Genomic DNA, 25,620 nt, shown 5'->3' with positions numbered 1-25,620 from the left:
TTTAATATTAGTTAACTTTTTTTTAAATTTCACATGACATGTTTTGTGTCTGTTCACACACTGGGACTATGTTGGTTATACGTTTTCATCATTTTAACAGTTTATCCATGGACTGGTGGGTTTTTTACATCCATAAATAAATCAGATAAAACACAGTGGAAAACACACAAAAAACACTACACGTGCAGTGTTTAAGAATCAAACTCTACACTGGCTGCGTTACACCTTATGATGCTACATCTCCACACGTTCACTCATTTCTACACCTTGAACTTTTGCACACGGTCACATGTACGAATGAGATCTCACTGTCTCTGTGATAGGAACCGGGGCAGCACTTGTCAGCGTATTTAACCAAGATGTACTGTTGTAGTATACAGAGGGCTCTGTGAGGGTGTGCTCGCTCTCCCACTGTGCGCCCGTTGTTCCCCACTGCAGGGGCAAAACTAACACTGAGTCCTCCACCCCAAGACGGGAGCGCCACACCACAGCATCCCTCGGAGAAATTCAGTCTGGACGATGCTCCGAGTGGGTACAGTGATTGTGAAGCCAATGTCCTGTTTTAAAAGTGTGGCTGTGTAAGTTTAAATAACTTTAATGAGAATTATTAAGTTCATGAAGTATAGCTGATGTTATAAAATTAGTCACGAATATTTCGTTTCAGTGTGGGGTTTCGGCAAATTAGGGCATTTGTCATCTGTGCCAAGGAGGTTGTGTGATTGGTTCGGTTTGTTTGTTAGCAGGACTACTCAAAAAAAGCTTAGGGACAGATTTGTATGGAACTTTTATATCAAGGACATGGTCTTTGTCATGGTTACAGGTGATTACATTTTGCAAAGGATCCAGATGCTGGATCTGGTAAAGGGATTTTTTTTTTTTCTTCGATGGGTTCTTCACGTTTGTGAGTGGCAGATGTGTGTGTTTGAGTGTTCTTGTTCATGACTATTTTCAGCGGCAGATGGTTACACATATGTGAGGACGCATGAGAGGTCAACTGGATATATGCTTTAATAGTTTTTTGGGGAAAGCAATGGAGGAATGCATTGAGCATGGACGACTTGGCGCTTGTCAGCTGGATCATGTCATTGTTGGTGTTGATCTTTTGATTGGATTTGTTTTTAAATATTCAAAATACACAATGTCACCGTATTTATAAAAGGCCAATTTCATTCATGGGTAGTTGGATGAAGTTGTGGAGCTTCCCTGCAGTCAGGTAAAGGTAAGACTCCTACTCGGGTCATCAACGGGCCACTGCAGCTTCTGATGAATGATGAAACATGATTCTCTCAAGACTTTCACAAAAGGTGAACAACTCCCAACAAGTTTAAGAAGAGGTGAGCGATGGAGAGACACGAGGACGTGAGCGCGTGATAAGGATATTAGTGCGGTATGGAACGCCGTGGAGCCTTAAGAAAACAAGGAAAAGAAGGGGGGGTGAAGGGGGGAAAAAGGAAAAAAAAAAGTATCAATCGATAGGGTTAAATTATTCATCGTCATTAATTATCGATCGCTCTCCGCTGCCGGCTCGTCCGCCTCGCGCCAGAGTTGAAAGGAGGGAAAGCGCGCTTTATTAAAACCGGCTCGAGCCTCATTGTTTCATGTCCCGCGGCAAAGAGAAAGCTCGAGTTCGGCTCTGCCCGCGCGCCAGTGGAGGGGGAGAGAGGGGGAGAGAGGGGGAGAGAGAGAGAGAGAGAGAGAGAGAGAGAGAGAGAGAGACACACACACACACCCTGATCTACCTTCCTTCTTTGCGTGCGTGCTCTCCCTCTCTCTCCATCTATACCTCCCTCTCCCTATCTGACTCTCTCCCCCTCTCTCTCCATCTATACCTCCCTCTCCCTCTCTCTCCATCTATACCTCCCTCTCCCTATCTGACTCTCTCCCCCTCTCTCTCCATCTATACCTCCCTCTCCCTCTCTCTCCATCTATACCTCCCTCTCTCTCTCTCTCCCTCTCTCTCTCTCTCTCTCCCTCCCTGCCCTCCCTCTCTCTCCCTCCCCCCTCTCTCTCCCTCCTTGCCCCCCCTCTCTCCCTCTCTCTCTCCCCCCTCTCTCTCTCCCTGCCCCCCCCCCCTCTCTCCATCTCTACCTCCCTCTCCCTCTCTCTCCTCCCTCTCTCCCTCCAGACGTGGTGCGGGAGCAGCTTTGGGGAGCCTCGCGCGGTGTTCACGGGGCGGCTGTGTCTCGCGTGGATCGATGCGGGATCAATGGCTCGCGCTGACTAATAGCCAGAGAGCGCCTTTGATCTCGCGGCTGAGAGATCAAAACCCGCGCGCGAGGGAAGAGGAATAGGAAAAGAGAACTGCGCTGGCGAGCTGACCTTCACACACACACACACACACACACACACACACACACACACACACACACGAACAAAATATTTACGCAAAACAGGCGTAGCCATACGCACACGCGCGGCTTTTTACGCGCGGGTAATCATCCTACCTGCGAACAAACCACGACAGACAGATTGTTGACAAAAACTGAAGGCGAATATTCAATGGACATATTTAATATAATGAGAAAATCTATATCCATAAGCTATAACTCCTCAACACTCCTCATACCACACACACACACACACACACAGACACACAGACAGACAGACAGACACACAGACACACACACACACACACACACACACAGTCAAACTAATCTGTACACACAAGCACCCTCACTTCCGATACACCTCGAGTCGTCGCCCTTGATTTGGACTTCCTCAGACAAGGTGATACAGTGCGAACGAGGGAAGCATCTGTTGTTTCTGCAGGGAGCAGATGAGTGTCCTATGGGCTCAACTTCGCGCCTGCAGAGGAGGAAGAGGAGAGGAAGAGGAGAGGCGTGTGTGTGTGAGCGAGCCGTTCATCATACCTGCTCTCATGTGTGGGGTGGCGACGGGTGATGTCTGAGGAAGAGCAGTTTGCACACACCGGCAGCACACCTCCTTTTTTAGAAATGGAGCTTATACTTTGTGAAAACATGGTTGTTTACCACAACTGTAGATCTTTGTTGCCATGCATGTGAATCTCCATATAGGAACATTGTACAGTATAGTATAGACACACAGGCCCCATGGCCCTCAAAAACACATACTTCATATAGTTTTATAACCTACTGGATGCGTCTTTTAATTTTATGAAAACAGAAAAAAATTACTAATTAGTCCTGATAGGTTTCAAACTATAGATCTGTAGGCTATAGGCTGAAAGGTCACTTTCATATACTTTTGGAGCTGAAGAACCCAGTACCTCTTAAAAAAACATATACTTAATATAGTTTTATTACCTACTTAAAACTAATAACCTTTTAATTTGATAAAAACAGAAGAATGACACAATCCTCTTGTTTTGGCGTCTCAGGGACTCCTGATATGATAGATTGTCATATGCTCTATTGGTGATAGTATGTTTAATCCCTCCCAAGATATTGTCTTGTAGAAGTTTTTTTTTTGTAAGTTCAAAAGAGGTCTAACAATGTTTTTGATATAGTCTATGATTTGGACACATAAGTGTTCAAGATCACCAATTAACTCAAAATATTTTCTTTATGTTCACTTCTGCATGAAGTGATACTTAAGTATAGTTTGTGCAAATGAGGTTCAATAAATTAAAAAAAATCTCTTGATTATAGTTTTCTCTCACACATCAATAAGGTCCATGTGACTTTAAACAACAATAAAGACAGTTTCCACCATAAACAAAGGTTAATGAGGCCATAGTTAGTTACTAAAGAGAATCACAACATGATTCCTCACAAAATATATAACATGTTTTCCAATTTTACCAAAAGAGATGAACCTCTCTCTCTCTCTCCCTCACTTTATCCTTCCTCATCAAAATCCTCTATCTCTCTTTATCCCCTCCCTCCCTCCCCTCTCTAGTCAGTGAGTTACTCTCTCTATCGCTCTCACTTCCCGAATTAACCACTCAAGAAGTCACCACCGACTCAATCAATAGCTCATACATAAACCCTGCTATAATCGCTCCCCCGCCTGTCTGTCTGTATGCCGCCCTCCCTCCCTCCCTCACCTTCTCCCCTCTCCTCACCCGCGTCTAACCGACACTGCTCTTCCTCTATGTCCAACTGTTTGCCCCTTTTTTTGTTTGTTTCATAAAGTCTTCATCCTGTCCTAAATTATCATCCCGAGAGACACTCCTCTCGCATGAAGCCGGGAGACCTCTGTCACAAAGTCAAGAGCCTCCTCTGTAAAAAATAAAAGCCCCTGCGCCCTCTGCTCGTGAAAAGTGTCTGATCTCATCTCATTTTGACCTAATTATATAAAAATTTTAAAAAGACATCACCAACCCCAACCTGGTTTTGCATTTCTCTAGAAGACATTCAAACAAATAGGCTGATACAGAAATGTTTCAAAAAACACTGGGACGTCAATAACGTATTAAGATTTTCAGCTTGTATCATCATAGACATGATCCTTTGGTTTTATTTGATTTGGATGCTTGAGAGAGTCTTGATATAAAAATACAACACGAGTCTTCAGAGTCAGGGGTGGAGCGACAAAGTTTTGGAATTATTCCCATCGTTGTCCCTCGCTTACACAGTCCATCAACCTTTATCGAGGCGGTGACAGGCACCCAATGTCAGGACATTAGGAAATATTATTTTTAAAAGAGGAACTCAAAAAGTAGTCATTCAAGCAAACATTCCAGTGTTTGGCTTGTTCACAAAATGAAGGGCACGGAGTGATCCGCAAGGGGGGACGGCAACATTGAGGCCAGAGGACACGTCTCGAGTCCGTCTTTTGAAAACGAAATACATCGAGGAGAAACTCACCCAAAGCTGTAACGCGGTCCAGTCTGGACCCGACGTTCGCCTTGTGCCGAATACTTAGTCTGAAAGGTGACCTGGTGAGTATTTGCAACTCCTATGGTTCCACTGACTCTGCTCTATTCCTTTGGGGACCTGTTATTTGTGTGGCGTCCCTCTAAAATTTATTACAGGATCACAGTAATTCTTTTAAGTGCAAGGGCACTATCAGCCCATGTTAGTGTGTCCAGCCAGAATGGGCCCAGTATTGCGTTATAGCAAAGCCAGAAGGAGACATCAATATTGCATTATCTCATGTTTAACTGTGAGACACAGATAGTTGTTTTGGGGGCCTTAAAGATATTGTATTACCACAGGAGATACAGGCAGACGTCCACACACTCACACAAGAGGACGGTGGAAAAAAGAGAGAGAGAATAACACAGAGAATTTTAAAATTATAAGGCCTCCACACACACACACACACACACACACACACACACACACACACACACACACACACACACACACACACACACACACACACACACACACACACACACACACACACACACACACACACACACCCTCTGCTCGCTTTCTCTCCTTGCTTCTTCTCTGCCTCTCTCTCCTCTCTCCAAAAGTCTTTGATTCGTCCGTACGGTTTGATCTGCGAGAGAGCGAGTTTTGTAAACACATTTTTCACGATCATATAGCCATGGGCAAGGGGAGCGTGAGGCGCGGAGGAAGAAGAAGGAGAGGGAGAGAGAGGGAGAGGCTCAGAGGGAAAGACGGAGAGAGAGTGAGGGAGGGTGAATGTGTGTGTGTGTGTGTGTTTGTGAGGGACGTTTAATGAGCGTGCGAGATGGACAGACAGACTGACTTGCAAGGATGAAGGCTCAAATGTGGCTAACACAGAGCAACAAAGACGCACGCACGCACGCACGCACACACAAACACACACACACACACACCAGGGAGCCCAGACTGATGGTTTTGGCACAAGTAAAGCATCACAGGGGTTGACGAAATGTGAAGCAACAACGAGAAAAGGCACGTTGTTCATTTTTCCTCGTCATGCAGAGGAGGGTGACACTCCAGCACTGTATTCCCCGATATGACACTTCCTGACTGGTGAACCCTTGTAGAGTCAGGGAAAGTCAGACACACACACACCAAGGCCCGCGCGCGCACACACACACACACTGTCACCCACACACGCAAATAGAGAGAGAGAGGGGGGGGCTGCATCTCGTTTGGGATGATGAACAGAAAACAGAGAGAAAAACAGATTAAGGGGCGAGCCAATAAAACGCATGATTGCAGACGGTAAACACACCGCAGTGTAAAGCTACTCTAATAAAAGTGCGAGGCTCTCATCCCCCTACACTTAGGTCCTTTTTTTCCCCTCCACTCTGTTGAAACACTTTCTTTCTTTTTCTTTATTCATTTTTTTTTTTTTTTTTCATCTGGCAGCTGCTAATCCGGTTAGCTTCGATCGGCTCCGGTAATGGCGCTAAGCCGTCGCTTTCTACACCGGCTCCTCTCCACGGGGCTCGGTCGGAGCGTCGCGCGGGCGCGCCGGCGCCGGCGGAGGATGAAGATGATGGGAGAAAAAAAATGTGTGGAAAAATGTAACATAATTTGTCCGTTCAAATTGTGCAACAGGTTGTTGTTGTTTTTTTACAGCGCAAATGCAAATGAATGATTGGGGGAATTTACAATTATTGGCGGATACATATATAGGCCACATTGGCCTCTAGAATTAGCCAATTGCAGTGCTAATTAGGTGAAGATCATTTCATTATACAATTTACAAAAGTAAATTTGGACTTATTCATTGGAAAAAGAATCTTAAAATCTTAAAATGCTAAATCTTACCGTGCATTCTTTCAAACTAAAATATTTGAATTTGGTTAATGCCTGAATTATCATTACCCACACACTAATAATAATAATAATTATACTAATACTAATAGTAATAATGATAATAATAATAATAATAATAATAATAATAATAATAATAATAATAATAATAATAATAATAATGAGTTTTTAGGTTAGAACTTTCTGATGAATTGTGGCTCCCTCCACTCTGCGCGCGGGGCCGGGGTGAGACGGAAAGTGCTTTTCCACTTGGAGATTTGTTTGTTTTCCTAAAAAGACGCGGGGAAACACTCCTCAACCAATTCTGCACAAATCCCCCGCGTCAGTCGTTAAAAAAGTGATTTTCTTTTCATTTTCCTTTTCCTTGCATTCTTTCCTCTCTTTTTTTTCTTCTCTCTCCTCCTTTTTACTTTTGACTACTGCTTTTTTTTTTTTCCAGAAAGAAGAAATAGCTGCAAGCAGTGAAGTCGGTTGTCAGAATGCGTGTGCGTGTGTGCATACAGTGCAGAACAGTGTGGTGTAGCGTTTCCTCTTCCTCTCCCTTTCTTCTCTCGGTCTTCTCCGTCCGGGGAATTGTTCTCAACGTCCACAAACACATTGCAAATACCCGCCGGCCCAGCGGCATCGATTTCTAATTAGACGCCGGGATAATCGTTGGGGAGAGATGAAAAAAGGGGGAGAGAGCGATAGCGGGACGGAGTAAATAAATATATAAACGAATTAGAGCTCAGATTAATTGAATGAATATGAGCATTAAAAAAGAAAACAGAGGTGATCTTGGCGGATAAACCCGCGCGCGGACAGAAATAAGCTTCGTGTACACATGAGCAGGAACATAAAGCTATAAGAGAGTGTGATCCCAAAACGGAAGGGGCCTATTTCTGTCTGCCACGACTGATTGAACGTCGTCGTCGTCGTCGTCATCGTTGTTTTCTATTAATGACAGATGCATAAATGCTTTTTTGTTTAGATGATTTTATGCATATGTTTATAGCGCGCAATGCGACGCCGCGCATGCCCGCAAAGCAACCGACGGCGAATCCAGTGAAGACGTAAAGAAGTGGAGAACGAAGTGGCGACGTGATCATAACCGGAAGACAATATTTTTGCACGTTCGCAGGCCACGAGCTCGTACATACAGATACGAGACAAGACGGACAACTGGCGCACGCAGACGCGCGACACCTGCCTGAAACTGGGACAGCGATCAACCTTGAACTATAGAGCCACAGCTGGATTATCAAACTTCTCCCCCCCCCTCCCTCCCTCTTCCCTCTGTCTCCTGACAGAGTGTGACAGGGGGTTAGCCGGGGAGCTCAGGTAGCTCGTTTACTTTAATTAACGTTTCATCATCCTCGGAGCGGCACCGCGCCGCCATACATATATATATATATATATTCTTTCATGCTGCAGCGTCTCTCATCCCTGTTCTCCATCCATTCATCATTGGCCCTCCCTTCCTCCCTCCCCCATTTCTATCTCCCACCAAAAAAGAAAGAGAAACTCTTCACGTCGCCCCCTGCTCTTTGCCTCGTGTCCACTCGGGCATGTACAGGATAATAATTCAAACACGTTCCATCCTTCACTCCTTCCTCACTTCCCCGCCTCATCCTCCTTCCTTTTTACAACTCCTTTCTGTTTTACTTCCCTTTGCTTCCCCCCCCCCTCCTCCTTTGCTCACCCCATGTTATTAACCGAATGATTACGGGACGGCACTGCAATCAGCCGGTCCGGAGCGCACATGGATCAACTATAGCCAACACACGTCCGCGTCAATGCGCATGACTATTAATAAACTAGCATTTATACACATATTACAGAACGTGTGATAAACAAAAATATCATCTATCATATAAACTGACCTCTGAGCACAAAAAAAGTCCCAACAGGAATATTTGAATCATTACTTGTGGTGCAGGATGATATGAGGCCCGGTGGTTTGTTCGTTAGGGATGGACACGTCACGTCTCCGGGGGGGGGGAGGAGGGTAATTGAGCGGTATTGACCGCCTCTGATCACATAATGGAAAATAAACCTTCAGTCGATGATTAGCATCAGGCAAAGCGACCGCGATCAATTCTAGGTCTCTGTCACATATACGGGCTAAAGAATCAATTAGTGGGATTTTTCTCTTTAAGTAGAATGTCTATTAATGATATTAATTGATGCAGCCACGTCTGTAATACACCAACAAAACAGAGTGGTTGCTTGTTCTTGCTCTTGAACGATGACGTTCACAATACACATTTAACCCGTAAACAGCAGCCGCCTTTAAAGTTCGGCGAACTTTTACGCACGTTTTCACGCAAAAAAACCCCGTCTCCAAGCGCGAAGTGATTCAACTGGTTTACTGAGGCCAAGTCAAGTTATCGCGATGTCCGGACAGATAAATGGATTAACTGATGTGATGAATTAGTATCTTTGACCACACTTCTGAAATGAGTTGTCCTTGTGTTATCGGGCTTGTCCGAGTGTAAGCTGAAGGCTCCTCTCATTAAATAATTCATCTGCGTTTTTCTTCACGCCATAATTGGCCCTCACTCTCATCTGAACTGTCAAAGGGTTCACCAGGGGATAAAACAAGGGTCGCTGTAAGTCTCACGAAACTTCTATAAAACTTTGTTTTCATCTGTAAAACAGTTTCATGACTCTTCTCTCTTATTTAGGCCTATAATGGCTCGCTTTGTTGATTGCAATGACAAAATTACAAATATGCCAGGAAGTAAAGCCGGAAATGTATCAGCCTTGTATGTGTTTCTATTGATTATTGACAATATTACAATGATTTTAAAATAAAACAACAGCCATCCAGCAGATTCCACACTGAGGCACAAACTGAATTGTAAAAAAAATTCAAAAAGATATAGTCACATAAAATACATGGGAAAAGTCTTATATTTTGTTAACTTGTGGTTAATGAAAAAAACAGGGAATGATGAAAATGAATCGATGAAACCAACAGGAAAAACTGGAGACCATCGCAAACCAATAGTGTTGAATCCCCCTCGGAATCTGCTGAGAGCTGGAATTTGATAAACTGGTGAAAATGGCAGGTGTTATATGAAGCAAAAAAGAAAGAAAGAAAAAGAAAATGAGAGAAAAAGAAAGTTAGGTAAACGCAGTTAGAGTCATACGGTTGAGTGTGGTCCGGGTGTGACTCCAACGCGGCCTGGGACTCAGCATGGAGCGTTTTGTTGGTTTAAACTGTTTAAAACACTTACAGTGGTAACCGGATTTGTAGCCTTGTGGGGTTAAGAACTTGATGAAATCCGCCGCGCCCGCTGGGACCACAGAGGTGAGCGCTCACATACAAATTGCCAGTGATAAAGAGCAAAGAGGAAGCTCCACCATCGCGGAACCTTAAACCCCCATCCCACTCATGCTGTTTCAGAAAAAAGAAACCCTCTTGCCCAGTGTGCAGTGCAGCTGACACCCACCGGGACCCCAGGGATTGACATCATTGCATAAAAATGTTTTTGGATTTGCAATTATTCTCAACCGATTTCTTTTTGAGTGGGAATCACCCTATAACCAACAATGTATGCAATCAATATTGTGTGGTGTGTGTGTGTGTGTGTGTGTGTGGGGGGGGGGGGAATCGTAGCTTTGCTGAATTTTCAAACCAGCTTGACCTTTGTTAGTCGAGTGCAGCCGGCGACTGCTGCTGCTCAGAGGTGCCGTCGATAACCAGGACAAACTACGAGCCTGTGTGTCTGGGTTTCCACAAATGCACCGTGATTAGTGTCATAGCTGCAGGTAGGAAACCAATTTCATTGGTGTGCCCGGGACAGGTAACTGGGACTCAACATGAACCTCACAATAAAAATGAATGAATGAATGAATTTATTGAAATAAGAGGATGAGGTCATCGTGGGGCCCTGGATATAAACCTGACACCAGGAGTGAGACTGGACAGAGGTGCTTGGCACCAAAAGTGTAGGTAGCTTAGATGTATAATCAAACCACCAAGTTGGCCGGCGGTGGTTGAAGCAGCTCGCACAGTGCAAGAATATTTGTCTGCAGTAAAGTGAACATCTCATCACAGCTCGCTTAACCAGATCTCATTGGTGTAGAGTGAGACTGATACGTCCGCCTGGCCAATATCAGCTTATTGCAGTGTTGTGTACTTGTGTGTTGGCCGTGATTGCAGAATTACAGAAATGCAACAGTATAGGTCTGAGGTAATTGAGAAACAGCATCCCATTAAATAGTTTGTCTATACCAGAGAGCACCGACAAGTTAATGAACCACAAAATATTCCACTCTGTCCATATCTTGGTCACAATTAAAACAAAACTAAGGGATCTGCATCAAGAAGTTGGCTGATATATCCTCATCGGGGCTATAATCTGGGGAGAGGAGTTATAGAAAGATGAATTTTGGGTTCATCCGCAGTCCTAACTGCGGGTTGAGTTGAATCAAACCTGGGACTGCGAGGACGCAGGTTGCCTCAGGTGTATTGTAAAACCAGGGAGGCAGCGTTTTTGTGATGGAGAGAAACCTCGGTTAACGTCTGACCACGGAAGCACACATTTGTGTAGGTTAGCCGTTATTAGTTTTTCCACCGTCTGTCCCTTTTGTCCATTATTATTGGATATATGGGGCATAACAAAGTGGAAATATTTAATAATGAAATGTGGGAGCGTCTTGGTGGCTATTGGTTGAAGACGCTGACCATATAATTACAATGTTCCCGGTTCAAATCTGGTCGTGGACCTTTGTTGCACATCACTGCCCCCCCTCATGATCTGACATCTCTCTATTAGAGCTGTCATATAAAGGCAAAAACACCAGAAAAAAATATTTAAATAAAATGGGGCCCAAGAGTGAGAAGTGAGAAGAAAAGAAACTATGGGCATGATAAACAAAAGTAGAATTTGAACAGCTTTTCAAAACTGATTTTATGGATCGCATAGAATTCTATTCAGTTCTTTATACTCGCCTATAAATTGTACTGTTTTTCTGAACTTTGTTAAAATGAACAAATAACAAATACACAATGAACTACTTTGTGAAACAAAAAACGTCATAGTTGAGAGAACTGAGTCAAAAATCTTAAACCACAAATGAGAATAATCTGAACAGACTGTGCTGTTTTACAGTCTTGTTTTCGACAGTTTTATTTGCCCTGCTGGTTGTTGACTGGGACTCATGGAGATACGGTCGTGAAACATGTTCAGCACACAGACAGACACATAAAGTCTAAGTCCAGACAAATATCTCAAACACAAACAAGTCCCCCCCCCAACACAAGTTTGACGAGCAAAGATTCCAAATGAAATATACGGACACCGTGAATCACGGTCTCTAAACCGATTACCCCGTCTTTTGTTATGACAGCTTCCATATTTGCTACCATTTCAAATTTCTATTCTCTCTCTCTCTCTCTCTATCTCTCTCTCTCTCTGTCCGTGGACGTGTGGGACTGTTGCCTTTCTATTGAAACCACAACACAAACTCATATATCCATGTGAGCACAGACACACAAACACACACTCACACACACACCATACACACACACAGAGACACACACACAAAGACACAAACGTGCACACACCAAAATTCAATCTCTCCATCTTTCTATCTTTGTTTCCTCCTTCCACTCTCTTTTGGCACACACACAGTCAAACTAATCTGTACACACACACACACACACACACACACACACACACACACACACACACACACACACACACACACACACACACACACACACACACACACACACACACACACACACACACACACACACACACACACACACACACACACACACACACACACACACACACACACACAGCGCCCGTCCGCCCTGGCCCCCGTCGGCCCTCTCGCCTGTGTGTGCGCGTGTCAAATCGAATCTCCACCTCAGTGCGCAGTACACCTGCTGTGCCGGCATATAATGCGCTGCATACAGTGAGTGCACGATGACGGATTACTGAATTAGACCAATAATGACAAGTGACACTTCTGTTACCGCTCCCTGAGCCACTGCGGAGAGCAGGGGAGAGGTGTAAATAAAGAACAGACACAGCGGAGAGAGGGAGGGAGGGAGGGAGAGTAAGAAACAATAGAACAGAGACAGAGGAGGACGTGGAGTCAGATAGGAAATTTTGGGCTCGTTCAAGAAGAGTGAATAAGTTCTGTTTCAGGCGAGTGCATCTCTTCCCATGTCCTGTATCTCTTTTCCTCTCTCTCTTTCTCGTTTCTACAGTGACACTCGGTTGTCATGGGCACACGTCGGTGGCAACTCAGAATACAGTAGATATATATCACAAAAAGATCTGTGGTGAAGTCAAGCAAGTGTTTTCTTTTTCTGAGATGTTTATATTTCATCACTCTCTCTCTCTCTCTCTCACACACACACACACACACACACACACACACACACAAACACACACACACACACACACACACACACACACACACACACACACACACACACACACACACACACACACACACACACACACACACACACACACACACACACACACACACACACACACACACACACACACACACACACACAAAGATACACAAACGTGCACACACCAAAATTCAATCTCTCCATCTTCCTTGACCACATGTAACTTTTGAGCATCACAGTTTGAGTCTGGGGGTTGGACTCAAACTCTTGAAATTTGTATCAAGAGCATATTAATAACCCCCCCCCCCCCATTCTACAACCCCTGGACTCAAACTGTGATGCTCAAGAGTTTACATTTGGTCCAGGCATCGGTTAGAACTAAATCTAGGCAGAAAAATAAGTTCAACTTTGGCATGTTTGCCAAGTCAGAGCTGCTCCGAGAAGTTTTGCTCATATGTTTTCCTCATGAATATACATGGAATGCAGAGCAGGGTAATTTGTGCATGTCCACCGGTCGTACACACCGGGGCAGTTTATCTGCAGGATGCCTGGGCCCCCCCGTGGACCCGGGTCTCTGCAGGCCTGTGCTCAGGGTACTAAACCATTGCCAAATGAGGAAGAGGAGGTGCAGCGCTCCCTGGGACCACATGAATAAATCAGCCTACCACCCGGCGCTTCATGCGCTCTCATTCATACATGCACTCATGTAGCAGAGAGAGGCTGGAAAAAAAACAGCAACCGAAGGTGTGATACATGTAAAAAAAACAGTGGCATGTCTCCCTTTTCTTTTTGGGGGCGAACTTCACATAGCGTGGACATCAAGTGGAATATTCCTGCTGGCTCTTTGTCAGTGATGTCAATTTAACTGCCAGGCTCGGCGTCCTGCCTGCGTTAGAGAGAATCATCGGGGGACATGAGCCTGCCAAGTCCTCCAAGTCATCGTGCCACAACACGGCCCGCATGGCTCATGAGCCAACGCTCCAGGGCGCGAGGGACACTTCTAAAACTCACGTGTATCACTCAGCACCCACTTGGCGGAGGAGACAGGGAACAGAGGCGAACAAAGATTCTCCTGTGAGGAAGGAACGAACACTCACATCAGAGGGAGGGAGGGAGGGGGAGACAGCGGGAGGACGACTGGAGCACGAGAGCGAGAGGCAGCAATAGGGGGGGAAACAAAGAGGAAGGAAGACAGAAAGAAATATTGACAAAGCCTAGATATACACATAAGTCACCCGACACGACCCGCCTGCTGCCTGTATTTTATGGAGCCGCTCTGTGGCGGCGGAACAGCGTGACAGGCCAGTTCCTTCAACGGGAAATATGGTCCCTCTCTCTCCCCCTATCACTCCTGCTCTCCGTCTATCCCGCCTGATATCATCCTGTCACCTTGTGCGCCGGGTCCCTTTTTTTTTTCTTCCATCATCCACCTTATTTCTGCCCTCCCCGTTCCTCAACCCCCCCCGCCCTTTTTTTATTGGCGCTCTACATTCCAGCCGTCATGTTTCACTCCCCTGTTTCTATCCATCTTCCGCCGCTCTCTTAATCCCCTCTCATTTGCTCTGCTCGGCCCCTCACCCCCTCCTCCTCCACCACCTCCACCATCCGTTCCTCTTCCTGCTCTCCCAGAGACGTTTCCGCGCGCCGTCCCATTTCCACCTACTCCTCGCCGTTTCCCCTCATTCTTCCTGATTCATTTCCTCTCCGCCATCCGTTCCATTCATCCCCTCTCTCCCCCTACCTATATTTGTGGAGAAACACATTGCCGTCGCTCCCCACCCATTGGCTCTCTTGTCTCCATCTCACACTTTCCCATCTATTTTTTTTTCTTCTGTGACCTTCCTAATTTCCCTCCCTGGTTTATAGTTCATCTGTCACTCTGTCTCTCCATCAGGCCTGGAGATTTCATCCATCCACTTCTCATCCATCCACTTCTCTAAACTGAACACCTCAGCGTGGCCTTTTCACCCCCTCTCATAGCTTCTTCATCCATCTGCATTCTTCGCATTTTCAACTATCTTTTTTATATTTACACGATGATGGTTTCTTTCCCATCCATCTGTTCCTCCCTCCTCTATGTTTCTTTTATTTTTCATTCATTGGTTTTTGTGTCTTTTTGCCCTTTTCTTTCCTGTGTTTCTCTCTCTCTCTCTCTCTCTCTCTCTCGTGTCTCCCCCTGCACCCCCCCCCCCCCCCCCACCCCTCCCCTCTCTCATCCGCAGCCCGAGCACAGAGCTCCATGTGTCGGAATCAATTAGGGCTGAGAGCCGTCGCGGCCGCTCTTTCACGGAGGTAAATATTAAACTGCACCAAGCACCGAGGAGGAAGAGAGGGGCGGAGAGGAGGGGCGAGCGGGAGCCCTCCGTCCCTAATCCACCGCATCGATCAGGCGGGGATGAGGGTAATATATTATTTTGACAAGATACGATCCTCCGACGCGCACCGCTATCCCCGGCGATCGATTTCTTTTTTCTCTCCTTTTTTTTTTTTTTCTTTTCCTTTTTTCTTCTCCCCTTTCTCCCCCGAGGCGAGCGGGACACAGTTCGTGCGTTACTGAGCGTGTGCGTGCGGTTGGCGCGCGCCGCGGCGCGTGCACGCCGGCGTGTGGACGGGTGACAATGGCAACAGCGTCGGGAAATGTGCGGAACGAGACGAGGACGGCGCGTGGGTCTGCGCGTCCCCAGACTGGCTCCTGGCCGGACGCGTCAGGGTCACAAGTTAGTCAAATTGGCAGAGCTGACCTATTGTAAAGTTAAGTGTCCTTCCCCCCCACGATGTCGTCGTCCCGTCCCCCCCCCCCCCCCGCCTCTCTATCGCTTTGTAAACTGTGTCTAAATGCTAAATTCCCAGATCAATTTTTTTATTCAACCTCTCCCCCCATCAACGCACTGACTCTGCCTACCCCCCCCTGCCTCCGTCAAGCAGCTTCACATTTTGCTGTCCTCCAGTGATGGAGTGTGTCCTTACTCCTGCGTGTCACTGTTTGAGTGCAACTTCAAACTCGCAGCAGATCCTGTGAGATTCCCCCCCCCCCCCCCCCCCCCCCCAAAAAAAGGTGCATATTCACTCACGTCACATGCAAATGACACATGCAGTCATAGTTGCAGTGCCGCTGAATCTTTCAGTGGTCCTCATAAAGCTACACAACAGTTTTAAACTTACAGATTTCATATGGACACTGACTGGAGGAAGGAGCGACATCCGCTTGGGCTCAGCTTTGTTTCTCTGATCCACTGACAGACCTCACGGTGGAGTGGTTGAGCCCCGGACAGACGTGAACGTGCACTTGCACCACCTGGTTGAAATCAAAGTAAACCTGTGGCTGTCGAAGAAGACGAGCCACTGAGCCACAAGTTCAAGATTATAGAATATTTTTCTCGAGAGACCATAGTCCAAATTAGACGTTAACCAATTCGTTAAACATCCCAGATGTGTTTGTACTTCTTGTGTGTCCGGATGTCTAAGTATAGGCAAATGTTTTGCAAGCGGGTGAGTTCTAACTTATCGACGAGCTGTGAGAACGTCAGTGTCGGAGGACTCAGAAGTAAGACGACAGCCTGTGTACCCTTACTGTACTGTATGGGACTGGACATCGTTATGTGCTGAATGGATATAGATTTGATGTGGATGTAGTTTTTGGACTAATACATCACGTGTCTGTAGGTTTGATGCAGCTTTAAGTTCAGTTCTCGATTACTATGTGTGTAAGTTGCGTGTAGCGAAGTTAGAGTGTATAATGCCCAAAATCTTTCGACAATATCACACAAGCAAAGCAGAAAAATATAGATGAGCAACTAGAAATATCCCATGAGATCTGACTCACGCACGTGTGTCTGCATGTGGTGCGTGTGTGTGAGCAGTTTCTACATTCAGACACAATGACCAGCACGAGTGGAGGACACTGTGCTACTCGGACACACAGTCCCCGCAGGAGATTTGCACCACGAGACTGTTTCCATGTCTCCGAGTGTGTTCGTATGGATCCATGTGTTCTGTGTGGATGACTTGCGGCTCGAGCTCGTCCATGTGTTCGGTTCGGCAGCTTCAAACGCTCATACGCACGCACGAGCCCCGGCGCCCAACCCGGTTTCCTCTCTGACAAATCTCCGTCCAAACAAGTGTGTCAACACCTGCTGGCGTCCAGCGCCCGGCTCACTCCACTCTCTCTCATACTCCTCGTCTCTCACTCTCACTGTTTCTGCCTGCCGCGACTTGTGAGTTTTCCTCGTTCCTTCTGTCCGCTCTCGCTTTTATTGTGCCATTTTCTGCCACTTTGGTCTGAGAAAGGGAGGCCATAATGCAATCTCTCCCCCTCTCCGTCCCCTGCTGCGAGGGAGAGTAGCTTGGCCTGTGTGCTGGGCCGGGGAGAAGGGGGGAGAGACGGGGTCAAGGTGAGCTCTAATACACTATTGATCTGCCCCAATTGAAAACCTGATGGAAATTTTACCCCCCTCCCCTCCCATCCTCCTCGTAGTTCTCCCGCACACCCCTCGCTCTGTTTTTCTCCCCCCCACCCATCCCTCCTTTCATCGACCCCCCTCTCCCTTCCCATCTCCCACTTCTCTCTTCCCTTATGTCTTTTTTCCTTTCCTGTGTATCCTCCCTTGTGTCTAGAGTCTTCCTCTTTTTCAGTGTCTATCCCCGTTCACTCCAATCTGTTTTCTCTCCCAACTGAATGTCTCTTTCAACCGCTGACCACTTTCTCTCCGCGCCGGGCAGCGCTTTGCCTCCACCTCTTTTCAAATGTGCCTCTAATCATTTCCTCTCTTCTACTCTCCTCCTTTTGGTTTCAACATCTCCTCTTTTCCCCCCAAACCTTTCCCCCTATTTTGTCTCCTTGGAATCGCTTGCTACCCCTCCCCACTGTTTCGGTCTCTCTCACTCCTTTTCCCTCACCCCCCTCTCTGAGTGTGCATCAGATGGTCCATTTCTCTCTAACCCAGTGCATATTGATCCCTATGGCAGTAGCATGCAGGGTGAGGGCTGCGAGAACCACTGCTACAGTGTATTAAACGCCACAAACGCTTTGGACGTGGGACCTGAGACACGCCTCCCCGGCAGGGCCCTGTCAATAGCTGCTCCCTCCTGTCAACAGCAGCCAAATGGCCTCTCAATCTGGGACTTGTGATTGGGCTACAGATTGGTAGAAACTGCAATAGATGCGCCGCAGAAAAACAGAGAGAATCTCGGTGGGGAGAAACGCCAGTGTGAGAAAATGAAATGAAATAATGTGTATGAGGTACTTCTCCCTACGACGGTGAGCGGCTTTAATGTGTTCCAACACTTGATGCGACTCAATGAAATCATGTAAAACCATTTCCATTCAGCTGTCTAGAATGTTGAACAACAAAAATCTATGACCTTGGTGTTCAATTTGCTTCATTCTTTGCCTTAACAGGTTTCATAATAACACACTCTTGTCCTGTGGTTATGTGGAACTGCAATTACGGACGCGGTCTAGCGTGCAATACGCAGTTTTTCGAGCACGTCAGACAAAAGAGGCACAAACACGACAAGGGCCCGAACAATGGAGATGGTAGCGGCAGAAGTAAAACCTTTTTAAAGCTACCCATTACTTTCCAACTCAACAAGACAGAGCACAACCTCTCCCTCTGCCCCGACTCTATGCAGAGTTGGCTGCTATCACCGCACTGGCTGAGTGGGAGATAAATGGAGCGAGCGCGCGTATGCGCGCGTTTGATTTATGTACTGTTGTGTACGTGTCAGACGGCCGGGCTATCAGGACCACCATCTCCCAATAGACATAGAAATGCTACAGCAGTGGTGGGACCTCTCTGTCGACCCCCGGACCCCCGATACACATCTGGAACAACAGAGCACAGTGAAGCAGGGATTGGAGGTGTTCGTTGGAGTAGGAGGAAGAGGAGGATGAGGATGACGGGGGGGGGGGCTCTGTGCTTTCTTTTTTTCATCTTCATTCAAAGGAGATCCGTCCACTTTGTCCCTTACCCTCCATCTCTGTCTTTTCTTTTTCCTCTCTGCCCTTTTCCTGTCTCACGTTGACGAGCGGTCAGCGACCACTCTTCTTCCACCCTAAAAAACTCCACTTCACAACCTCTGTCCACTCTCGCAGGAATAATCTCACCGGTGCTTTCACGTTAAACTCCTGTCAGCTGTGTGATCCTGATCTCGCGGGGAAATCCACGGTCTGTTTGTTTGTTTGTCCATTATTGGAAGGACAGAGGAACCAAGAGAAGAATTGTGACCAAATACCTTCTGCACCACATTATGAAAAATATTTCTCCAATCACCTTAACCAAGTCTTCCTACTCCATATGTAGGTGGATTTCATTTGAAGCTGTGATATTTGTGTGAGAGTTGACTCCACATGTCACACGTTTTCTGTTTGTGTTACTGTATTTCACTGTCTCCAATTTTGTCCACTAACTGGCATCAGGAGTTCAGACACCTGTTTCATGCCCCCACCTTTCTCAAGCACTCTTTTCTCCTTTCCCCTCGCTGTCTCCTCCTTTTCTCCCCCCCTCTCTTCACCCTCTCCATCTATTTCTTTCTCTCTAGGAAGGAATCAGTCTCACCTTAATTGCTCTTAAATCGGATTAATGACTGACCGGGGACAACTTGACTTAATCTCTCCGCTAGTAAATCTCTTCCTCTTCCCTCTTCTCATACATCACTCTTATACATGTTATCCTCTCTTGGCCTCCCTCCTTCACTCCCTTTATCTTTAGTCCTCTCTCTTTTCCGCCCTGTCCCCTGCTCACTCCATCTCTCTCCGTCCTCCTCTTTCGGCAGCTCTCACCTCTTTTTGCTTAGCTCTCCATCACCTTCTCTGCCTTCTTCTTCCTCCATTTATCCTCCCTCCTTCTTCTGTCCCCGAGTCCATCCCTCCATATTTCTGGACACGCATGTCATGCTTCAGCGCTGGTCCTCGTCTGGGTCCCCTCAAAATTTCTCTCTCTTCTTGTTTTCGCGCTCTTTCGACAACTTTCTATTATTCTTTAACTTTATCATCCTGAGATTTTGCTCAAACCCCGTTGGACTCGGCTGTCACTTTCTCCATTCTCCACTGTGTGTGTGTGTGTGTGTGTGTGTGTGCGTGTAAGTCTCTGCTAGGTTGGCCATTCGCAGGTTGTTGTGTATGTGTTTGCGCATGTCGATGTGGTCCTGTCATTGCCTCCTAAGTGCTTTGGCAATACTAGACCTCTGCTGTCATGCCAGTGCAACTAATCTCAATCGAATTACATTGAACTAGTATTGAGATGGAGATAAAGGACATGAGCGTCTGTCTGTGTGATTACTCAAGCAGCTTTCTCATACCCATGTGAAAAAAAAGCATGTGCTTTTTGCAAGTGCACTTGCACCACACTCAAATGACATGATTTTGATATTTACCCTTAAAGGGATTATAACCAAAAACAAGTGCATCAGAGTGCAGTAGAAAACAAGTCACACGGTGGCAAACTGAGGTTCTACTACTGAGGCAGAGAGATTGTGCCACCTTCCAAACCCCTGCAGTTCACAGAACTGAGGGAAAAAAAGAAAAAAAGAGGCCAGCCTTGTGGACAAAAGCTCATTTTCCTCTTGGTTGCACACTGCTGCAGGCGGGCTAACATGCCACAGGAGAATTCAACCACTCATACACCTTTGTTTTCCTCAGGTTTTTCTCAACTTTACACACAGCAGCAGCAGAGCCATAATCAAGAGCGAGCCGTGGATTCCCGTCAGCCCAGAAGGTATGTGCCTGGCCTGTCTGGCCCGATGCCAATTCAATGATCTGAGAGCCAAGAAGTCGCCGCTCTTTGGATTTTGGGACGGAGAAAAGAAGGATCCCGTCATTTCCAAATGCGGTGCACATTTTGTTCGCCTTCCACTTTGGCTGTGACCACTCCCATGTCTCCTTCTGTCTATAATCTCCTCTCCCCAACTCTATACCAAAGCTCACCCCCAACCACCTCCCAAACTGTCTGCATGCCCATCTGCTTCACAGCGGCCCTGTGCTCGTCCTCTCTCGATCTTTCCCCCTCTCTCTCTCTCTCTCTCTCTCTCTCTCTCTCTCTCTCTCTCTCACACACACAGTGCAGTCAGGATTAAGCATTTATCTCGGTGGTCCTCCTCTCGGCCCTAAACGCCCGTGAGGATGATAAGACTCGCTGGGATTTGTCAAATTGTGCGCCATTGATTAACTGACCTTTCACGCCTGCAAGTCTCTCAGCCACTCCACTAACTGCCGACAGGCGAGATAGAGAGATAGATGGATACATCTGGCTGTTATTGTTGTGTACAAGTTTGTAGTTACCAGGTGTGGCGGCGAGAGACGACACGGGGTACGGGGGCCACAGGAGAGAGGGGGGACATGAGCGGGGGAGGGAGGGAGGGCCGAGGCTTGGAGATGGTGGGAGCGATACAGAGGAGTCCTTCAATTGCCCTATAGGCTCAGAGTGTAACAGGCAGAAAGGTCTACCAGTAAATAGTAATGAGTCTTGAATAATGAAACACAAATTTTAAGGTGTGCCAACGGGCTAATATCAGACAGGAAGAATTAGGGGGGAACAGAGGAGCCAGAGGAAGAGTTCACACATTGGCTGGCTGGAGGAGAATCGAGCACGTGATCGGTAATGGCCGAGGGCTATTGCATGGAGAAATTGGACACTTTAGATCATTCACACACGGACAGGTCTGCGTTGATTCTCCGCAAACACATTTTCAAGAGCACATTTTCAAAAACAAACAAACAATAGAATTGCTTTTTAAAGAAAATGCTTCCAAAGCTGATAAAAGGAGTATATGAGCAAAGAATATTATTTTTAAGTATAACAATCAAAATGTCTTTTTTGATTGTTTTTATGTCTGTTGCCCTGTGAGTCACTTTGAGATGGTCTCAAAGATTGTATATGAAGCAGTGATATATAACTGAAAATTGAAACTGTGTTCTTGGAAAATTTCTAAAATTTCAGCTCAACTGGCAAATGTCCCCTTTTTCTTTGCCCACCTGGACAAACTACAAACAACTCCGATCTTCAGTTCTTAAATCAACAGCATGGCTCCTCCGATCAGAAAACACTTTGACCTTAACTAAGCTAATCAGCTCCTCAGAATATTATTATTATTATTATTATTATTATTATTATTATGTTCTGTCGTTCGTGTACGTGCTTTAAATGAAAAGTGGAGGCGAGAAAAAGCTGTGAGGGAAACCAGTGCGAGACGATGAAGATGAGGAGGAAGGTCACCCACCTGGACCCTCCGCGTCGCCTCCGCCTCAGAGATGCACCTGAGGCCGAAGCCCGATCGCTGTCTCTCGGCCTGGACTCGGGAGTCGGCTGCGTCTGCGGCTCTTGTTCCGACCCGGGAGGGAGGGAGGGAAGGGGGGAGGAGGTGGAAGTGCCCGTGTCGCTCTGCACACAGGCGTCACTGAAAAACAACAGATAATTAATAAAAAAAAATTATAATTTCCCCCAAAAAACATCCTCCTTATACCGGACAAGTGCTTGTTAACATCGTCCCTCTTTCATAATAATGATAATGATGAGAACAGAATAAAGTCGGGAGACGCTCTGGTCCAGCAGGACGGAGCCGGTCCTGGGGGGGGGGGGGGGGGGGGGGACCCCGGGGGACCCCCGCTGCCCCACAGACCACAGATCAATCATCTTATCTACTCTCGACTGCCGTACAGTGTCGGAGACGGAGCGAGGCGGGGAGCGACGCTTCTATGAGACAAATCATTATCATCTAACTCCACTCACGGCACATGTTTGTGAAATGACCTCATCGCAACTGCAATCGAGTTGGCGTCTCTGAGATTTTCTTTCCCCCAACAAAATCCCCGGAGCGACTTATTTTATAATTCTGCTGTATTTACATTGGATGCTCCTGAGACGTCTATGGCTCCTTCTTTTACGCGCGGGACGTATCCGGGTGCGTGTGCGCGCAGAGCGCGGACAAGAGGCCCTGGCTGCAGCTCGGCGAGAGGCTCCGCCGCCTCGTTATCGATATACGAGGGAGCCTGCTGGAGAGGATATTGACCGCACTAACTAGCCGCACTTTGATCAGACGAAATTGCTTTCCAGATGACAACACATTAAGGATGAGAGCATTTTCAAAAAAATCAAAACCCGCCTCTCGAACCTGTCACAAGTTTCTTTTTCCGAATGAGAGGGAGGCGAGAGCCGCCGCACAGGTCGAACGAAAGAAAGTCAATAGTCTATTCCCCCAAACGAAGAACGAGAAAAGTTAATATATAACACGAGGGAGGTTTCATCTCAAAATGTTTTTATTCCACGACAAAGAACCACGACCAGAATCCAAAAAGTTACAATCCGAGTGTATAAAAACCCAAGTAATCTCACACAAACCGGAATGTATGACCAGATTATCATAACCTTTATGAAGTCAATTAACAGGAAAAGAATAGAAACACAGGTTTTAAAAAACGAAGCAGCAATATATTTATTTTCTTTGGAGAATAAGTGACTGCGTGTGAATTACGAATATGAACCTCGGTTACAGGCCAGGATTTTGTTCCCTATATTTATTCATATTCAAAAACTATATTTAATAAAATGAACGCTAAAATATATTAAGACGTGCAAAATTAATTCTAAAATGGTTATCAAGAATATGACAAGAGTTTCAAATCAAGATGCTTTTCGAAATCAAGTTTTGAGATTATTCGTTCAAATATGACCATGATTGTTAATAATAATAATGATTATAACATTATTTTCTAAATAAAGAGATCATGTAAATAATAATAATAATAACACTGATAACAATAATTGTAATGATAATAATAATAGTAATGTAAGAACTGGCCCATTGGCTGAAATGAAAATACGTTTCATACTGCTTGCTTTATGAGCTGTTATTAAAATCGATTAAATGTATTATTATTATAATTATTAATAATGCAATTATAGTAATTATTATGCCTGTAAATAGATGGTGTCATCAGTGAAATACTAATATTTTTTACCTGCAGAAACCTGAGCTACAAGCAGCAACGTTGAATAGCTGATATTATAACAAATGTAATTGGAGGGTTAATTGGTTCAAAGGCAGCCGTGCAGAGGTGAGGGGGGGCGGGGGGTGTGAGGGACGTGGGGGGAGAAAATTTCCCCGAATGCCATTTAATGTCGGAAATATTTCCACCTGGGTATTGACAGCAGAGAGACGGATGAGGCGGCCGGCGAGAGGCGGCACGAAACCAGCGCAGTAATCTGATTATACGAAGGACCGGAGAGGAGAGGTTCAACACGTTGGCCTGGAAGTTCCGAAGGAGGGAGAAGAGAGAAGAGAAGAGAAGAGAAGAGAAGAGAAGAGCGGCAGGACGAAGTGTCCTGGAGCAGGCAGCGGGGGACGGGACCGGGGCTGGCCAAAACATAAATCACTTCAAATAGAACGGAAAAATAAACTTGAAATTCAGCATTTTATATTTTTACTCCATGAATCTGAAAAACAAATCATCATAATAATAATTATTATTATCGTTATTGTAATTATTATTACGTGGGTAAATTAATTTGTTGCCAACTGCGAATTAAATCTTCTTACCTAAAGCCTCCAAACTTGACCTATCGCACTACACACACACACACACACACACACACAAACACACACACACACACACACACACACACACCGTATCTTATAAACTTCACTGAAGACTGGTGCTGTGTGGAAAGTTAGAGGTGAATAATTGACGCCAGAGAAGAAGAAAAAACAACACCAACAACACAACACTGACTGGGGTTAGGGAGGATCCATTGATCGATCTCTTAATCTGCAATAGTTACATGCATGTATTGATTTAGAAACACTGTTTATCTGGAAATATACAGGCACAAATAATTGATGGAGTTCACCCACGGCACGCATAAATATGCATCAAAGTTGTAAGAGGGTAAACACCTAAAAAAGGAAAAATAAAAAAAATTAAAAAAAATATCTGAGGGAGAGACTGCAGCGATTCCACACAGAGATTATTCCAAATCTGTTTTCTTTTTTCAAGTTTGACTTCGCACTGTATCGATGCACCACACTTCTGAAGCAAACTCCCATGCGAGTCTGACAACACACGCACACGCACAAACACACGCACAAGCACAAACACACGTACACACACATCACCGGCTTCACTCCTGTATAGGGTAAACTCTGAGCATATTGACGGACGGTCACAGACACTAGCTGGGTTTGTTTTTTTTGGGGGGGGGGGGGGGGGGGGGGGTTGTGTGGAAAATACTGAAATATAAAAAATGTTGGTGCAGGAAAACTCTTTGAAAACACAGGTTGGTGATCCTCGAATGAATGAACCTCCGGTGGCAACAATACATTTATGAAAAGTATATTATAGCACGCGCAATTACATCCCAATATATCCGACAGAGCACACGAGCAGCAGGACACAAAACATACGTCTCTCTCTTGCACACACACACGCGCGCGCTTTATAAGAGTAAATTAGACAGGGTCATTTACACACGCGCACGGGGGGGTTGCAGCCCGCCGTGTTAGCGGCTGTTTAATTGACTGATTGATACGGCGGTGCGGAGGAAGGTGAGCGCTGGGCGCCTGAACAAATGGAGACACTCAGGGGCTAATCCGGGCCAACGCCGGCAG

General features: G+C 46.0%; 1 protein-coding gene across 3 annotated transcripts in view; it reads right to left on the bottom strand.

Annotated features, from left to right (window-relative positions):
• erfl1 (Ets2 repressor factor like 1) overlaps nucleotides 1-25,620 on the bottom strand; it is a 90,468-nt gene that overhangs the window by 15,420 nt on the left and 49,428 nt on the right. For all 3 annotated transcript variants that reach the window (XM_035634930.2, XM_035634969.2, XM_047335098.1), the window contains one exon: nucleotides 22,237-22,413. In XM_035634930.2, the coding sequence (XP_035490823.1) occupies nucleotides 22,237-22,413 (177 nt within the window). The remainder of the gene's footprint in view (nucleotides 1-22,236; nucleotides 22,414-25,620) is intronic.

Source organism: Scophthalmus maximus, chromosome 1, assembly GCF_022379125.1.
Source record: "Scophthalmus maximus strain ysfricsl-2021 chromosome 1, ASM2237912v1, whole genome shotgun sequence".
In the NCBI taxonomy this organism is placed as follows: domain Eukaryota; kingdom Metazoa; phylum Chordata; class Actinopteri; order Pleuronectiformes; family Scophthalmidae; genus Scophthalmus; species Scophthalmus maximus.
This window is presented reverse-complemented; position numbering and strand designations above follow the sequence as displayed.